Source organism: Moschus berezovskii, chromosome 6 (genome assembly GCF_049115385.1).
Source record: "Moschus berezovskii isolate FMDL1 chromosome 6, NW_MosBer_1.0, whole genome shotgun sequence".
In the NCBI taxonomy this organism is placed as follows: Eukaryota; Metazoa; Chordata; class Mammalia; order Artiodactyla; family Moschidae; genus Moschus; species Moschus berezovskii.
The window spans coordinates 4,520,485-4,538,248 of NC_142465.1; the positions used below are offsets into that span (position 1 = coordinate 4,520,485).

The 17,764-nt window shown below is 42.1% G+C and overlaps 1 protein-coding gene and 1 non-coding gene across 4 annotated transcripts in view; both read left to right on the forward strand.

Annotated features, from left to right (window-relative positions):
* LGR5 (leucine rich repeat containing G protein-coupled receptor 5) overlaps positions 1 to 17,764 on the forward strand; it is a 136,407-nt gene that overhangs the window by 82,512 nt on the left and 36,131 nt on the right. For all 3 annotated transcript variants that reach the window (XM_055396308.2, XM_088836665.1, XM_088836666.1), the window contains exon 4: positions 5,693 to 5,764. In XM_055396308.2, the coding sequence (XP_055252283.2) occupies positions 5,693 to 5,764 (72 nt within the window). The remainder of the gene's footprint in view (positions 1 to 5,692; positions 5,765 to 17,764) is intronic.
* On the forward strand, positions 5,390 to 5,496 carry LOC129537291 (U6 spliceosomal RNA). Its single transcript, XR_008681965.1, has one exon. It is a non-coding gene; the product is annotated as a U6 spliceosomal RNA (small nuclear RNA).

The following is a 17,764-nucleotide window of genomic DNA, read 5'->3' on the forward strand; positions in this document are numbered from 1 at the left end:
TGACTCAAATGTTTTATAAAGTCCAAAAGTCACTGGAGGAAAGAAATAATTTATTATATTGTAGCATGGTGAGAAAGGTAATACACAAGTAATATTCATCTGGGGCCCTGACCAATATAAGGAAGGTAAAAAGAAGGGCAGCTGATCAAAGGAGAAGAAAGATAGTAGTAATCCAGTCCTAGAAGATGGGAAATGAAGACCCCAACAACCCTCCTTGGTGAGAGCTGTTTTATATCAGAAATCTTGTTATTGTGAGTTCTGGAAGATCATTAAAATTTAAGATGACTATCCCTGTAAATATAGGCCTTCATAAAAATTAATTACTGGTTTAGTATTGCAAAATACCCAGTCACGTGGAATTCTGAACCAGGCTCCCCTCAACAAAGGTTCATTCTCTTGTGTAAACCATTCAGTCAAGCAATGGCTTGTCCTCCTTTGCCACCAGCACCAGAACCAAAGCCACATGGAGGAAATGGATAAAACTAGCCATAGGAGTGTCATGATTAACCAGAGTTCTCTCATTCCAAGAAAAGAGCCTAGAAACTCAGTTCAGTTCAGTCGCTCAGTCGTGTCCGACTCTCCGCGACCCCATGAATCACAGCACGCCAGGCCTCCCTGTCCATCACCAACTCCCGGAGTTCACTCAAACTCATGTCAAACTACTCAATATCTAAACACAGAGCAAGTAGGCAGAGAGAATACCTAAGGATCAAGCCAGTGTCACAAAGTCCCCTTTCAACACATAATTTCATCTCCCTACTTCACTGTACCTGTACCTGATCTTATTTAGTGCTGTTGGCAAAAAAAAAAGATAAACAATTTATTGTTAAAGTAGCTTGGGGATGCTATGATGTAATTGTGAAATTTTAGAACTCCTAGGGGAAAGAAATTAAGAAAATATGAAGTCATCCTTTGTCTCTAGAGAAAGTGTTTCATTTTCTTTTCTTACCCATATGTGAATGATAAAATTGAAGTTGTAAGTACCTAAACCCTTACTCAATTCATGGTAAATTCTGCTTATATTGACTGCACTGAATAAAGGATTATTTATAAAAGAAATCAGCAGCTGTGTTGTGAAGGCACTCTGTTTTAATTGCACTCCATAGTGCTATAAACCCTTTGTTTTGTCTCCCACTGGAATATCTTAAACAAAAACAGAATTTTCTAATTAGCTCACTGGAGACTTGTAAGTCTGTAATGGAGATAATTTATTTTTGTTTTGTCATTTGAAAGTAATTAAACAAAAGTTCTTTATTTAGGGAGAGATCAGGACTTAAGTGATTTTTTTTTAATTGTATTTTTGGTGTTTTACTGATAGACATGGTAGAAAATTAAATTGCAGGGAGGTAGCTCGGGGTAGCTTTAAAAGTCATCATTAGTAAAGTTTAAGTTCCATTTTCTGAAGTCAAATATATAAAACTACCAAGAAAGTTTGCAACTATTCAGTTAAGAAAAGCCGTTTAAATCTCTTATCCTCTACTCCAATTTTCCAATATTTTAGAAAAACAACATTATGAAAGTTTCAGTATTTGGTTAGCAAAGCATAGGAGGACAATTCAATACATACTTTGAGCCAGAACATTTTACCTACAAAGCTTAGACATCATTTAATTCCATTATCTGTATCTTATCTTTTAAATTTAGCACACAATTAATGAGACATTTAGAAAACATTTTTGTCAAGTTAAAATTATATCATATGTTAAAACTGCTCGGAAAGGTATAAAATAACATAGAAATGTAAACTTTTAATATTTAGGTAAATTATGCAAAATGCAGCATCTGAGCTACAATTTTCCCAATTCTCTAACCAGTAATTAAAGTGAGGTTTAAAATTCTCTAAATCTTGACCTTGTTCTTAAAGAACCAATACATTTTGAGACTTCTGATTTATGAAATGTTAATTGAATCCAAGATTAAAATAATGAAATTACTTGTTTAAAACTGCTGGATTACAAGTGACAGAATTATATTTCTTAGAGAACTGAATCTCAGTCCCAGTGAGAAAAGCATAAATTTTATGATCTCCAAATAGCTCAGATGGTAAAGAATCCACCTGCAATGCAGGAGACCTGGGTTCGATCCCTGGGTTGGGAAGATCCCCTGGAGGAGGGCATGGCAACCCACTCCAGTATTCTTGCCTGGAGAATCCCATGGACAGAGGAGCCTGGCGGGCTACAGTCCATGGGGTCTCAAAGAGTCTGACATGACTGAGTGACTAAGCACAGCAAATATTTTTCACCTCTTATTCAATATGAGCTTACATTTGCATATATGAAAATGTGAGTGTTAGTTGCTCAGTTGTGTCTGACTCTGCGATCTCATGGACTATAGCCCACCAAGTTCCTCTGTCCATGGAATTTTCCAGGTAAGGTTACTGGAGTGGGTTGCCATTCCCTTCTCCAGGGGGTCTTCCTGGACCAGGGATTGAACCCAGGTCTCCTGCATTGTAGGCAGATTCTTTACCATGCAAAACACCAGGGAAGCCCTAGCATATATGAAAGTATAATAAATGCCTTCATATTGTAACCTTCAAACACCTTATCAATCAGATGATATCATTTTATTCCCATTGTACAGATCAAAACAAAACAAAACACCAAGAGTCAAGAAGGTTAAATGGTTTGTTTGCCAAGACTCACAACTTAGACCACATCTCCACGCTCAAGACATCCTCAAGTTCAGGTGAACATATTCTTAGAAATACTTAGCAGAGTATAGGGTGGTTCTTTGTGTGTGGTGCCTTGCCTCACAGCACCAGCATCATCTGGGAGCTTGTTGGAAATGAAAATTCCCTGGCCTCTACCCAAACCTACTGAACCAGGAACTTTGAGGGTGGGGCCCAGGAAACTGTTCTAACAAGTCTTCAGTGAATTCTGATGACCCCTAAATTTGAGAACCACAGGCATAGAAGTTTTTCTATTGGTTAATTTTATTTTCTCATTAATTAAAATGTCACATCCAGTACAGCCTCACTGTATCATTAGTTTGGAGAAGAGGTTTAACAATTCACACAAAAAGGGCCAACCTTTATTGAATGCTTACCAGGCAGCAGGTATTGTTCTATGTATTTTCACTCCTTAGATCATCACACTAAGCCCTGGGGGGTGGGTATTATTACTGATCACTGAGATGTGGAGAGATTGAATGATTTCCCTGAGGCCATGGGGCTACTGGCAGGGAAGAGGTAGTCAGATCCAAAAACCCAGGCTCTTAATCATACTGTATAAGGCATTCAACCTGAGAATGTGTACATTTATTCCTCAAGAGAATGCTGCAAGAGGCAGTGGAAAGTATATCAGGCTTTGGAGTCAGAGTGCCTGCAAAATTAGTGTTATAAACATTTATGATGAGGTAGCAGATTATGACATCTAATGAAAATATTTTTCCATACTGTTTTGCACTAGCAATGATATATTTCACTTCGTTGTTGCCAGGTGTTTCCATTCTGTAGTCCCCATGTTCTGAAAAGAACTATTGCAATAGTTCAGAAGTGCAATAGCATACAAAAGCGTTTCAGTTCAGTTCAGTTCAGTCGCTCAGTCGTGTCCGACTCTTTGCGACCCCATGAATCACAGCACGCCAGGCCTCCCTGTCCATCACCAACTCCCGGAGTTCACTCAAACTCATGTCCATCGAGCCGGTGATGCCATCCAGCCATCTCATTCTTTGTCGTCCCCATCTCCTCCCGCCCCCAATCCCTCCCAGCATCAGAGTCTTTTCCAGTGAGTCAACTCGTTGCATGAGGTGGCCAAAGTATTGCAGTTTCAGCTTTAGCATCAGTCCTTCCAGTGAACACCCAGGATTGATCTCCTTTAGAATGGACTGGTTGGATCTCCTTGCAGTCCAAGGGACTCTCAAGAGTCTTCTCCAGCACCACAGTTCAAAAGCATCAATTCTTCGGCGATCAGCTTTCTTCACAGTCCAACTGTCACATCCATACATGACCACTGGAAAAACCATAGCCTTGACTAGATGGACCTTGGTTGGCAAAGTAATGTCTCTGCTTTTTAATATGCTCTCTAGGTTGGTCATAACTTTCCTTCCCAGGAGTAAGCATCTTTTAATTTCCTGGCTGCAAGTAGCATCTGCAGTGATTTTGGAGCCCCCAAAAATAAAGTCTGACACTGCTTCCACTGTTTCCCCATCTATTTCTCATGAAGTGATGGGACCAGATACCATGATTTTTGTTTTCTGAATGTTGAGCTTCAAGCCAACCTTTTCACTCTCCTCTTTCACTTTCATCAAGAGGCTTTTGAGTTCCTCTTTCTGCCATAAGGGTGGTGTCATCTGCATATCTGAGATTACTGATATTTCTCCCAGCAATCTTGATTCCAGCTTGTGCTTCTTCCAGCCCAGCGTTCCTCATGATGTACTCTGCATATAAGTTAAATAAGCAGGGTGACAATATACAACCTTGACGTACTCCTTTTCCTATTTGGAACCAGTCTGTTGTTCCATGTCCAGTTCTAACTGTTGCTTCCTGACCTGCATACAGGTTTGTCAAGAGGCAGGTCAGGTGGTCTGGTATTCCCATCTCTTTCAGAATTTTCCACAGTTTATTGTGATCCATACAGTCATTTAATTTATATCAAAATATGACATGTAAGAAGGGGGAATATCTTTAATAGTCTCCTACTGTTATCCTTCCCTAGTAGCTCAGCTGGTAAAGAATCTACCTGCAGTGCAGGAGAACCAGTTTGATTCCTGGGTGGGGACATTCCCCTAGAGAAGAGATAAGTTACCCACTCCAGTATTCTTGGGCTTCCCTGGTGACTCAGATGGTAAAGAATCGGCCTGCAATGAGGGAGACCTAAGTTCAGTCCCTGGGTTGGGAAGATCCCCTGGAGGAAGGCATGGCAACCCATTCCATTACTCTTGCCTGGAGAATCCCCACGGACAGAGGAGCCTGGCAGGCTACAGACCATGGGGTCACAAACAGTCAGACATGACTGAGCGACAAAGCACGCTATTATCCTTACTTCTATCTTGTCTAATCTATTTGTCACCGTGGTAATCCATTAGAAACATGAATAAGATCACATCATTTCCGCTCACGTAAACCCTTCAAAGAGAGTTTCTCACCGCCTTAAAATAAGCCCAACGAGTCCTTCCTGAGACAGCCTTAGCTTGGACCCGGTCTCTCGTGCTCACTTATCCCTCCTGGTCACACTGGTCCTTGCTGCTCCTTTAAGAAGTCAAGCAAGCTCTGGCCTCAGGGCCTTTGCACTTGCTCTTCTCGCTTCCTCAGTAACTTCCCAGATGTTCAAATGTTTTGCTCCCTGACATCATTCTGGTATCTCCTGAAAAATCACCTCCTCAGAGAGATCGTCTCTTGCCATTCAAATTAAACTCTCACCCCCTTGTTGCCATTTACGCCAAATGTACAGTGCTCACTTTGGCAGCACATATACTCAAATTGGCCCAGTACAGAGAAGATTAGCGTGGCCTGTGCACAAGGATGATACCCAAATCCATGTTTTGTTCTCTGTGTGTGGTACCTGTCACTTGCCTCAAGTTATACACTCGTTTGTTAATTTTTAATTATCTGTCTCTCCGCATAGGACTTTAAGCTCCCCACAGGCCAAGGTTTTGTCTGATGCTCTGTTCTTTCCCTGACACTGTTATGGCAGATGTTGTTGATTATTGATAACTGTCATTAATGTTTTTCTCCGTTTGTTTTGATGTGCAGTATGCTGCAGAACAATCACCTAAGGCAGGTGCCCACAGAGGCGCTGCAGAACCTGCGAAGCCTTCAGTCCCTGTAAGTACAGTTGAAATTCCAGCATGTTCTCTGGACCAGTTTGGGAATGAGCACTGAAATGTCCGATTGACCATTTTAGTAAATTCCTTGGCTAGGGGCTGTGCTTAAATAAGCTGCAAGTGAGTGTTTCCATTAGAGCAACAATGAAGTGTTCTTTGCACCTTCATTAAACAATATATATGGAAAACACCCATATTGGAGTTTGGGGTTTCAGGGCAAGACTTAATCAGAAGACCTGAAATGAAAAACCTCTTGTATATGTTGGTATCAGGGCTACCCAGGTGGCTCAGTGGTAAAGAATCCACCTCCAATGCAGGAGACACAGGAGACGCGGGTTTGATCCCTAGGTCAGGAAGATCTCCTGCAGGAGGAAATGTCAACCCACTCCAGTATTCTTGCCTGGAAAACCCCATGGACAGAGGAGCCTGGCGGTCTCAGTCAGTAGGATGGCAAAGAGTCAGACACGACTGAGTGACTGAATACACACACATATGTTGGTATCGCAGGACAAAATTATCCAGGACTACACCCCCTCTATACAATATTTTAGTTTCTAAATTCAAATCAGAAATGATACTTTCTCCTTTTATTTAGAAAACTGAGAGTCAAAATCTAGACCTCTTGGCATCATCGGTTTATTCTGTGTTTAGATTATCAGAGCTGCCCTGTAATGCAATTTTGCTGAGTCAAATAAAGGCTTAATTTTTTTAAGTTTATTTTTAATTGATTGCTTTACAACATTGGTTTGATTTCTGTCACACATCAACATGAATTAACCATAGGTGTACTTTTGTCCCCTCACTCTTGAATCTTCCTCCTTAATTTTTTAAGTTCTGTATGTGCATCAGGGGACCTCAATTCAGGAAGCTAAGATCTAGTGGTATGTCTTAAGGTCATACTGGGCAGGTCTACAAACCAGAGCATCCTCACCACCCCACACAGGGAGACAGAATAATTCAGAGAGTCCCACAGAAAACCGCACACACCCCAGATTCACACACCACACACAAGCACACTAACCCACACCACAGCAGTGCTGGTGGTCCTTGCTCTGAATCCACAACTTTTCCATCAGGAATTTCCACCCTCCTCTGATTTAAAGCCTCTGAATGAACAAAGATTGGTTATTCTTCACAGATAGAACTTTCTTACCAGCTAGATGTTTTGGAGCTTGAGTTATAAGCAGTTGTTTACAGTGACTGTTTGACAACACTTACCATGAGTACTTGATCAGTCAATCTCCAGCTCATCAGAATGTATGTGGTTACAACATATTGCCTGATTTCCAGTATCCACATGTGTAATATATGCTTTCATCTTACTGACACTGAAGGTCCTCATGTCAAACAGAATACTGATTTCTGGTCTAGAAGGATGAGGGAAATAAATGTATAAAAAAAGACAAATAAACATTGCAGACTTGAGTTGAATATCATGGTAAAGAATCCATCGGCTAATAATTACACAAAGTTTGCTTAACGCCTTTTACCAAGGTGACCCAAGAGAAGGAGGAACATGAGATGACGCTCTGTTCCTTTGATCTCTTTTTTTAATGAAAGTGAATCTGTGCTGGAGACCATTTTAAGCTTTTGATTCCAGTCGAACAAAGTGACTTCCTAGGTTTTCCCCAGCCTAGAGATAAACAAGCCCACAAGAGCCGCTTTGTGGCCGGGACAGGTCGGCTGCGTCTGCAGGAGCTCTGCAGTGACATCACTGTGTCTCGCCCTCTTTTGTTGCCCGAGCCTCTTCCTGAAGGAAAGAAGCAGCCGGAGCAGCAGAGCGCGGGAGCTGGGTTGTCTGTGTCAGGGCACAGGGTCTAGTGGTGAATTGAAAAGCGAGATCATAGTAGAGGCCAACAGGAACTTTAAACAGCTGTGAGGCAGGCAGAAGATGGAAGGATAAGGGTTTGTAACCAAAAGCCACCATCAGCTGAAAGAAGACCACAAATAGAACACACCGAAGTGAACTCTTTGAGAAAGTGAGAACCATGAATCTTTTGTTCACTCGAACTGCGCGGTGCCTCTCTGATCATGGTGTTCAGATTTAGTTTCTTACCATCTAGCCATTTACTGTTCACCAGGTGTCTCTTGCACTTGGTGTCCAGTTCACGAAAACAATGGCGCTTGAAACCTTGTAAGAATGTATTCCCTGTGAAAAAGCCGAGGGCTGACTTTCTAGTGGGATGCAGGCACATCCAAACTGAGGCGTGGAAATGGATGGTTGGTCCCAGAGAATGCTGGATTATATCATGGGTTATGTGATGTTTGTCCCGGGTCCCTTTGCCCAGCACACAACAGACCATGGAGGTGTTGGGTGTTGGCAGGTGTGCCGCTATGACACTTGTCTCACAGTTTTTGTAATACTTAATACAAGCATTAAGACTGGACAGAAGAGCATTAAAACTTGAACCACCAGACACACAACCACAATACTGAACCAACCAAAGGCGTCCGTTACCCAGTTTGGAGATTTGGGCTACTGTGAGCTGTTTTAAAGTTTTACTATTATCCCAGATGCAAGATGTCCTTCTGTTGTTGTTGTTTTTTAAATTTATTTATTTTTTAATTGAAGGATAATTGCTTTACAGAATTTTGTTGGTGTTTTAATAATACTTCTCCTGCTTCTTTCAAGCAGGAAAAAATAAAGACGATTTGTATCAAATGGTCGTTACAAACATGCATTTCTTCCCATTGGCCATTCACCTACCATGCGTACCTCAGCCTCCAAGCCACATTCACAGCGACACAGGTAACAAAGGAGGTGACACCCATCTCATCCATGACACCTGGCAGGCTTCTATTCAGCTACCTCTCTAGTTTTTCTTAGACTACCATCAACCCTTAGACCTCCACTTACACTTTTTAAAAACTATTTATTGATTTGGCCCCATGAGATCTTCACTGTGGCAGTCGAGCTCTTTGTTGCAGCATGTGGGATCTAGTTCCCTGACCAGAGACTGAACCCAGCGCCTCTGCATTGGATCATGGAGTCTTAGCCACTGGACCACCAGGGAAGTCCTACTCATCCTTTTTCTAATTGATCCTTTTTTCTCTCTCTTGAATTCACTCTATTTTTTTCCACTTTATTGTTTTCCTTGTTTTTCATTCACTCTCGAAGAAGCACTCTGCACTTCCCAGGGGCTGGGAATGCATCACCCCTGTGCATTCCTGGCTTTGGAACTTCTGAAGTGAATTGTTGATTTTAGTTGCAGTGAAGAATTATCTGGAGAGTCTGAGAGCCTAGGCTGCACCCTAGACCAATTAAAATCAGAACCTCTGTAGGAGACCCAAACATCAGTGATTTCTAACCGGTTTAATGATAAGTGGTTCTTAAGTGAGTATTGGGAAAAATGAGTGTCCTGAGATGATTTACAAATATCCTTCTGAACTCTTTTCAAACCTGAAATAATAACAAAGCCCATATTTTGCATTCCAGTAAAGAACCTGTCTGCCAATTCAGGTAGACATAAGAGACATGGGTTCGGTCCCTGGGTCGGGAAGATCCCCTGGAGAAGGGTATGGCAACCCACTCCAGTATTCTTGCCTGGAGAATCTCATGGACAGAGGAGTCTGGCGAGCTGCAGTCCATAGGTTTCCACAGAATCGGACATGACTGAAGCGACTTAGCACTCACACACACACAGTTACACACACAGCGCACAGGAACTAATATGGGGCTTTCCAGGTGGCGCTAGCGGTAAAGAACCTGCTGGCCAGTGCAGGAGACTCGGGTTCAGTCTTTGGGTCACGAAGATTCCCCTGGAGAAGGGCATGGCAACCCACTCCAGTACTCTTGCCTGGAGAATCCCATGGACAGAGGAGCCTGGAGGGCTACAATCCATTGGGTCACAAGGAGTCAGACACTACTGAAGCAACTTAGCATGCATGCCCTCATGAACTAATGTGAAATGAAAGTCAAGAGCCTTTTATTCACAAAGTTGGCTTGTTTGTGCTTAGGTGAAATAGCTCACATCTGCCTATTTAGTCCTACTTGCAGTCTGGGGTGGATGAAGTGAGGAGGCTACATGCGTATTGTCCTGCTATCAAACATGCCCGTAGAACAGCAGCATCAGCACCTCCCATGTAGACCTGGCTTCATTGAACAAACTTAAGAAACTTGATACACGTGGAAACTGGTAACCTACTGCAAGGAAGAAGCAAATTGTACTCATGTTTCAAGGGATGTGGTTTTCACTGGTTCTAAGTAAACAACAAATAGTTTGCCTTGTTCACAATGAGAACACATAGGTACATTTGTGTTCTCTGAGCTCTCCTGACACTTACAAACTGTTCCGCTAAAGAGTAAAAGGGTAAGTCCGTGTGCCCGAGCCCAGCAGGCCGGAGCCCACCTCTGTACAGTATGTGCCTTGCACACTAGGTTTCTGACACGGCAGCGACTACCCAGACACCAGGTGGACTGTTTTGTAATGTAATCACATATAACTTAATTTCCTTTCTGTTTTTTGGAAAGGAATAGGAAATGTAATCAGAATTCACAGTGAACTGGATTTCACCAAGAAACGTTTGGCATTACAGTTACTGGAGGACTAGGATCAGATTACAATGATTTGATGGAATCTCAAAACTTAACCCTCCCACATTCTCACATATATTGTTAAGAAATAGATCATTGAAAAAATATAAAATCATTGCTTCATTGGCTGACAGTCATTAATGATATTCAAGCATCTCCCTGTCATTAGTGGAAGTTCAGGGTGATCAAAGAGAATGACATATTCATGTCTGTCTGGCTAATATTAAATAGTATTAAGTACTATACTATTTAATATTTGTTGATTTTCATGCCAACTCTGCAATAGCGAAACTAATTGTGGAAAATGCACAATCATAAAAATCATGAGCTGTTAAATAGAAAATGAAAGGAGAATTAGGCATGTCTTTAGTATTGTCTCCAATGGCAAGCCACTCCAGTACTCTTGCCTAGAAAATCCCACGGATGGAGGAGCCTGGTAGGCTGCAGTCTGTGGGGTCGCTAAGGTTCGGACACGACTGAGCGACTTCACTTTCACTTTTCACTTTCACACATTGGAGAAGGAAATGGCAACCCACTCCAGTGTTCTTGCCTGGAGAATCCCAGGGACGGGGGAGCCTGGTGGGCTTCCGTCTATGGGGTCACACAGAGTCGGACACGACTGAAGTGACTTAGCAGCAGCAGCAGCAGCTACTGTCCAATTAGCTGATAATCATCTTTAGAGTACAGACATTATTTTTAGACTGGAGAAGAGTATCTCACTCTTGCTGGACTATGAGCTGCCTGAGCATCTCACTGTGACAGCGGCTTCAGGGCTATAGACACCCTCCTCCTCGAACCCTGTGAAACGTCACTAACTTCCACTTGACTCTTCAGGGTAGGGTTTTGATACTAATAATCCAAAAAGAGAGTCAGCAGGAAGAGGAGGAGGTGAGGAAGAAGAGACAGGGCTCACAGTGCTGAGCAGAAAGGAAGGCGAGCCTAGAAGCAGCAGCAGATCCCCCACTGTCAACAGCCAGGAGCCTCTTGGGTTTCAGCCTGAGGATAAAGGAAGTACCAGAAGGCAGGGGGGTGTAAACAGATGAAAAGAAAGCAAAGGGAGGTAACCAAGGGGATAAGATTAAAAGATCAAAAGGGTTTAAAAAAAAAAAAAGCAATGGTTTTAGTGTTAGTGACAGTATTCCTTCCACTAAAATAGTGTCCAGAAAGAAAAATTTTAAGCTTACATAATTAAAATCCACCATGGTCTTGGTTTCATTTTTCACAACAAGGCCAATGCATCAGGTCTATCTTGGGATGGAGGAGCGCTGAGACTCTCTCAAGACTAAGACTTTTGTCTGTTGAGCTATCTGGAGTTCGTTTCACACACCACCTGCACACCAGCTCCCAGTAACTTGTTCTGAGGAGATAGGGTTTTGCCTTGTCCCCCTCCTCCCGCTTAAACAGTGGGAGAGGGGACTGCCCTGGTGGTGCAGTGATTAAGACCTCACGCTTTCAAGCAAGGGTGCAGGTTCAAGCCCTGGTTGGGGGAACTAGGATCCCACATGCCACGAGGTCAAGAAAAACAAACATTGGAGAAAATTATTTTCAAAGCAAAGCCCTTTTTCCACAGAAAGAGAGAGCTCAAATTGGAGCCTCAGAATCAGGTGAAAAACTAAAGCAAAATGTGAGCACTTTAAGCAAGACCCGAGGTGTGAAATACTATGGTAACTGCTATTACAGATTATCTACCAGTTCTATAAGTCACAGATTTGACAATCATATCAGATAGGTAAATAGCTAAAAGAGGACATAGATGTTATGGAATGAGAAGTAGAATCAGCTCTTTCATCTCATGGTGTCACATAAAGCTTTGAAAAGTAGGTTGGACTAGTGAGAAGCTAAAAGGACGCCGACTCTGGGAAGGCACACTGTGAATGGGCCTAAGTGTCCCCTTTTCTGGAATAATGGGGGCTGGATGAATTGTGAAAAGGCACATAAAGAAGCAGTAAAGTTTAGGAACAAGACAAGGATAGAATCAGAAATACTCAAAAGCTGTTCATATTTATTCAAATTCTTACCTGCATCATCTCACTTCACCCTAAAATCAACCTCATTAGATGGGATCTGAGGTCACCCCTTCCTTAGTGATGAGGGAGGAGAAAGCTCAAAGGTGTTACTAAACCTCCTGAAGGTCATTTGTCTTCTAACGGAGTCAGGCTAGAGGGGAGTCTGGGGTAAGATCTCTGGCCTTTCTACCTCCAGAGTCTTCCCTGCAGAGAACGGGCACACGACAAAATGTGCTAACAGGAGGGAAAGAAGCCTGATGGGAACACATAGTCACTCTAGGCGTGTGGCTGTGGAGGTTCAGGACAGAAATCCATAAATTGATGACGGGAAGAGAACAATATTGATTCATGTGTGGGCCAGTCAAAGATTTTTCAGTATTTTTCTGTGCATTTGGTTATCCGTTCCCTCATTACCCAGGAAGTAGAACTTGTCTCCACTTTTCTGATGAAGGAAACCATAGGTGAGAAAGGGAAACTTGTCCTTACTGCAAAGGGAAAAGTTGATTAGACAAAGACAAGAGGGAAGAACTTTTCAGCAAAGGGAACAGCGTCTGCAAAACTTTGTAGTGAGGGTGTGGGGAGAGGGGAACTGGTCCATTGAGAATCAGAGACAAGATTAGCATGGCTGAAGCTGAAAGAGCAAGGCAGAAGTGCAACAAGAGCCTGGTGAGGCAGGTGGGGTCCAGACCTCTTGAAAGCACATTGGGACATGTCATGGATTTTAGACTTTATTATAAAAGCAATGAGAATCCACTGGAAGATTCTGAGCCAGAAAGGGCATGATTGGATCTGTGTTAATGAAATAGTCTAAGAGAGAAAGGAGAAGTTTGTCAGGATGGGGGCAGTAAAGATGGAGAAAGGGAAATTGATTTGAGAAAATTTTAGGTAACATTACCAGTATTTGGTGATGATTGACTATGAGGAATGAAGGAGAAAGAGGTGTGGAAGATGTTTCCTAACCTTCTGATTTCTATAATCACATGCTTAATGAAGTTTATCATTGAGATAAGAAATGCTAGTAGAGGACATTTGAGGAGATGAGTTTTGTCTTGAACATTTTCAAGACCAGGTGTCTTATCTGTAGAGGAACAACTCAGTAGAGATATCACATAGGCAGTTTGAAATCCAGACCTGGATCTCAAAGAAAAATGAAATTTAAGTTAGGTCCTTCTACCATGCATTTCCTGTTACCTAATACTTTATTGTAGTGATTTGATTGACTACTCTTTGGAAAATAGGCTCCATAAAGATTGCAACATGTCTGCCTGGTTTATTGCTAGATCTCCAGCACCACATACTGTACCTACAAAGGAAGTACCCACGAAATATTTGTTGAACTGAGCCAACACCTCAAACTCTAAGTAATGTTCTAAACAGCTGCTCAGGCTCAGCTGATTCCCCCACCTTGACTGTGGCCTGCACTCACTGGTCTCCCTGGCTCTCAACTTATATCTCCATACTCTGGTTTTCCTACTGCCCTTCCTGAGCTGTACATCCCACTGTTTCCTTGAAGGGTTTAGAAGTTTATCTACAAGATTTAGCTTTCCCGTTGTTTTAATCCCACTGCAAGAACTCCCCACTTCAAGAGAAGGGTTCAGAGAAGAGTAATAAAATTAAGTCTCAGTTTAGGGAGATTTGGATAGGCAGGAGTAAGAAGTTGTCCCTGAAGACAAGGCTCAGAAGCACTGTGGGGGGCTTCCCTGGTGGCTTAGTGGTGAAGAATCCACCTGCCAATGCAGGAGACATGAGTTCAGTCCCTGGTCCGGGAGAATCCCACATACTGCAGACCAATTAAGCCAATGCTCCACAGCTGCTGAGCCTGCGCTCTCAAGCCCAGAACTGCAACCACCGAAACTGCAACTTTCGGTGCTGAAACGACCGAAGCCCACGTGCCCTGGAGCCTGTGCTCCACAATGGGAGAAGGCACCGCAACCAGAGAGTAGCCCGCACAGCAAGGAAGAGCCAGCACAGCCAAAAATAAATAAGGACGGAGCTGAGGAAGGGACTTGAATGGGACACAGAAATAAAAGAAAAGTTTGGCTAGATAAGGTGGATACGCTCTGAATATCAGAACAAGAAATTGGGATTTGAAAGGAATGACAACGTGGAAGAGCTATGGGTTCCCAAAGGGCATGACATAGAGCCCCGTTTTAGGGAGACTCATCTGGCAGCAGCCTTCAGGATTAATCAAAGAGATAAAAGATCAAAGGCAAAAGGACCAGCTAGAGGCTGTTGCATAATGCAGGTGTGAAGAGATAAGACACTTTACTAGGCAGTGGAAGTGGACAGTCTTGGAAAGGAAGGTAAATGGAGAAACCTTGGAGAATGATTGTCTGGAAAGCAATGAGAGATGTAAAGATGACCCCCAGATTTCAAACTCTGCTGATAGCTGGGAGACTAAAGGTGCCCCTGACAAAAAGGAGGTCTTTGTTTCCTATGGAGAAAAATGAAACGGAAGAAGTTAATACTCATGGTGCTTTCGTTCTGGGTCATCTTCCTGTTAAAACATTCACAGCAGTGGGAACCTCTGAGAACCTGAGCAGCTTCATGTAAATTGACTTTAAAATATGTTTCTCATTGGAATCTTGTACTTCCCAATGATACCAGAGAGACAGAAGTTTGATTCTGTTAGACACTTCATCCGGTGTGAGATCACTTGTCTCATTCACTTTAGAGACAAGTCAGCTGACTAGTCTCTAAATTATTATACCTCCATAAACCTGTACACCTTCTCTCTCCCCAAATTGCAGAGATGGAAAAAACCTTTTTACCTTTTCAGAAGTAAATCTAAAGCAATAATTTTTCTTCCTGGTTTACATTAAGTTTATCAGTAAATAAGATGAAGGATAGAAAAATAGAAACAGAAATTCCCATGTAAGCAATCATGGTATTCATATGGATTCATATGCTTAGTATCTTCCTAGGTTATAGATGGTAAATTTCATTAGAAAGTTGAATTCCACATTGTCATCACTTCATAAATATTAAAAAAACAATAACAAAAAGTGACTCATTTGATTATGAAGAATTCATATAAATCAATACAATCTATAAGAGTTCACGTGGTTAAAATTCTATCTTGATAGGATTATTATCAAAATGATCTGGCAAATTCAATTCCAATGACTGACTGGTTCCAATGCAATAAAATTTCTAAGCAGTAAAATTTCACCATAACAAAGACTTGAGGGACTTAGTCAAATTAAAGTAGGATAATCATTGAAACTGCTCTCATTTCTTAAAATGTTATGAATGAAATAAATCACTGTGCTAGTTTGACTCCCAGGAATTGTTCAAAGTGGTCTGCTCACAAAATGTACAGGAGAGTTGATCATTTCTTTAAAAGAAGAGAAATGCTCATCCGACCATAAAACAGCAGTGTCAAACACTGTGCTTCGTAGTTCCGCTCACTGGAAGAGTCCCCATAAGCTGCATCAAACCCGCAGCTGTGACATTCTTCACACCTTCGCCTTTTTTTCCCTCGAGTCATCCATGTTAATAATTGACAATATTACAGTCATCTCAGATGAGAATTAGCCAAGATCAATGGCTTATCTTTTGACTAACGCTTTCTTCCTTGTAGTTAATGGCTTATCAAAGATATTCTCAGACAAAGATATAAGTTTGTGTTATATACCAGACAAGGCAACATATACAAGATACATGTAAAGGTCTATTTTCTAGAGAAACAGTAGCTGGAGTGACCTCATCAATTCACTAATCCCTACCATAATGCTATCTATAAAGCAAAAATTCCTTTCAAGAGTGTGGAACAGGTTAACATAATGTTCCTTTTAAAAGAGAAAAATTGTAAAATTAAGCATTTTTGCATGGAAACAATAGGGAAAAACTTCAGAGAGAAGGTAAGAAAATAACTTTTTTTTTTTTGCTTTTTCCTGACATTAAAAATTGATTTTTTTTTTTTTTTGCCCATTACCTTTCAGTTCTTCCTCATATAGGATACATTGATATTACAGAACTGTATTCACAATGAACATGCAGATCTGTTTTAGCTTTCATTTATATAATACTGGCTAACGTTCACCCCTGCACAGTTCCATCTGCCCAGCTGCCCGGAACACTGAGCCACCATGGTTTCCTTGTCTTCCTTTCTGGTCACATCTACCAAGTCACCCTGTTTGGTCAGGTTACTTATTTAATTAACGTCCTTCATCCCAGGCCTTCCTCCACCTTTCCACACTTCTTTCTAGCAAGCATCCTTTCTCACCCCGATGACTACAACCACCTTGGTCACTTCCTGTCCCCCAGCTCCTCCTGCACTCAGCTTCCAGCTGACCTTCCCACAGCACACTCATTATTAGGGTGTCTAGTCTTCTGCAGGCAGCATGACACACCCGCCCCAGAGGAACATTTTTACACAAATTTTAAAAAAATGCTTGGGCAGGGGGGTGGTAAAATATTTCTCACAGGGAAGTAACCCAGAAACTTCCTGGGACTCAAGTTATCCCGACTCCAAATGCTTACCTTGGATATTCAAAGTTATCAAAGCCCATCAGGCTGAAGTGAATGGTCCTGAGCAGGTGCCAGTGACAAGAAGACATGACCCAGGGCCCTGAGAAATATCCCCTTGGCCCAGCAGTTAGTCCAAGAAAAACCCTTTAGGCACTTGTGGAGGCCCCCGCCCTCCAGTCCCCGCCAAGAGAAGAAGTTGTTTCAACATACACCCAAAAGTCATAACAAATCCATTTCTCATCAGTTGTGGTCCTCTAAGTAACAATGCAAAGGCTCATACTTAATAAAAATTGTGTTCTTCCATCAGATGATATCTTCTTTTTCCTCAGCCACTTTAACTTTGAGGCCTTTTGGACCTTTCCTCAGTTGAGTTCAGTTCGGTTCAGTTGCTCAATCGTGTCCGACTCTTTGCGACCCCATGAATCACAGCACGCCAGGCCTCCCTGTCCATCACCAACTCCCGGAGTTCACTCAAACTCATGTCCATCGAGCCGGTGATGCCATCCAGCCATCTCATTCTCTGTCATCACCTTCTCCTCCTGCCCCCAATCCCTCCCAGCATCAGAGTCTTTTCCAGTGAGTCAACTCTTCACATGAGGTGGCCAAAGTATTGGAGTTTCAGCTTCAGCATCAGTCCTTCCAATGAACACCCAGGACTAGAGTAACACAAAAGATTTGTGCATCTCCTTTTCTCTGTGAGGGAAGCCTTCCTATAACACCAGTCAAAACACGCACTTTAAGGATGTACAGTGAGTGGAAAATCAATTGTCCTCCCAGTTCACATGACGAAAAAAAAAAGTCAATCTACTGTAGAGATATTTAACGCTATAAATGATAAAGGCCTTCAGAAAAAAATAAACTTTGGGAGAGTGGGAAATGACGCCACTTCCTAAATGCGAAACTTTTTTTCACATAAAAATCTTATCATTTGTAAAGTGATTTCCCACTTACAAAATCCTTCCACATACATTTTTCTCATTTAACTCCC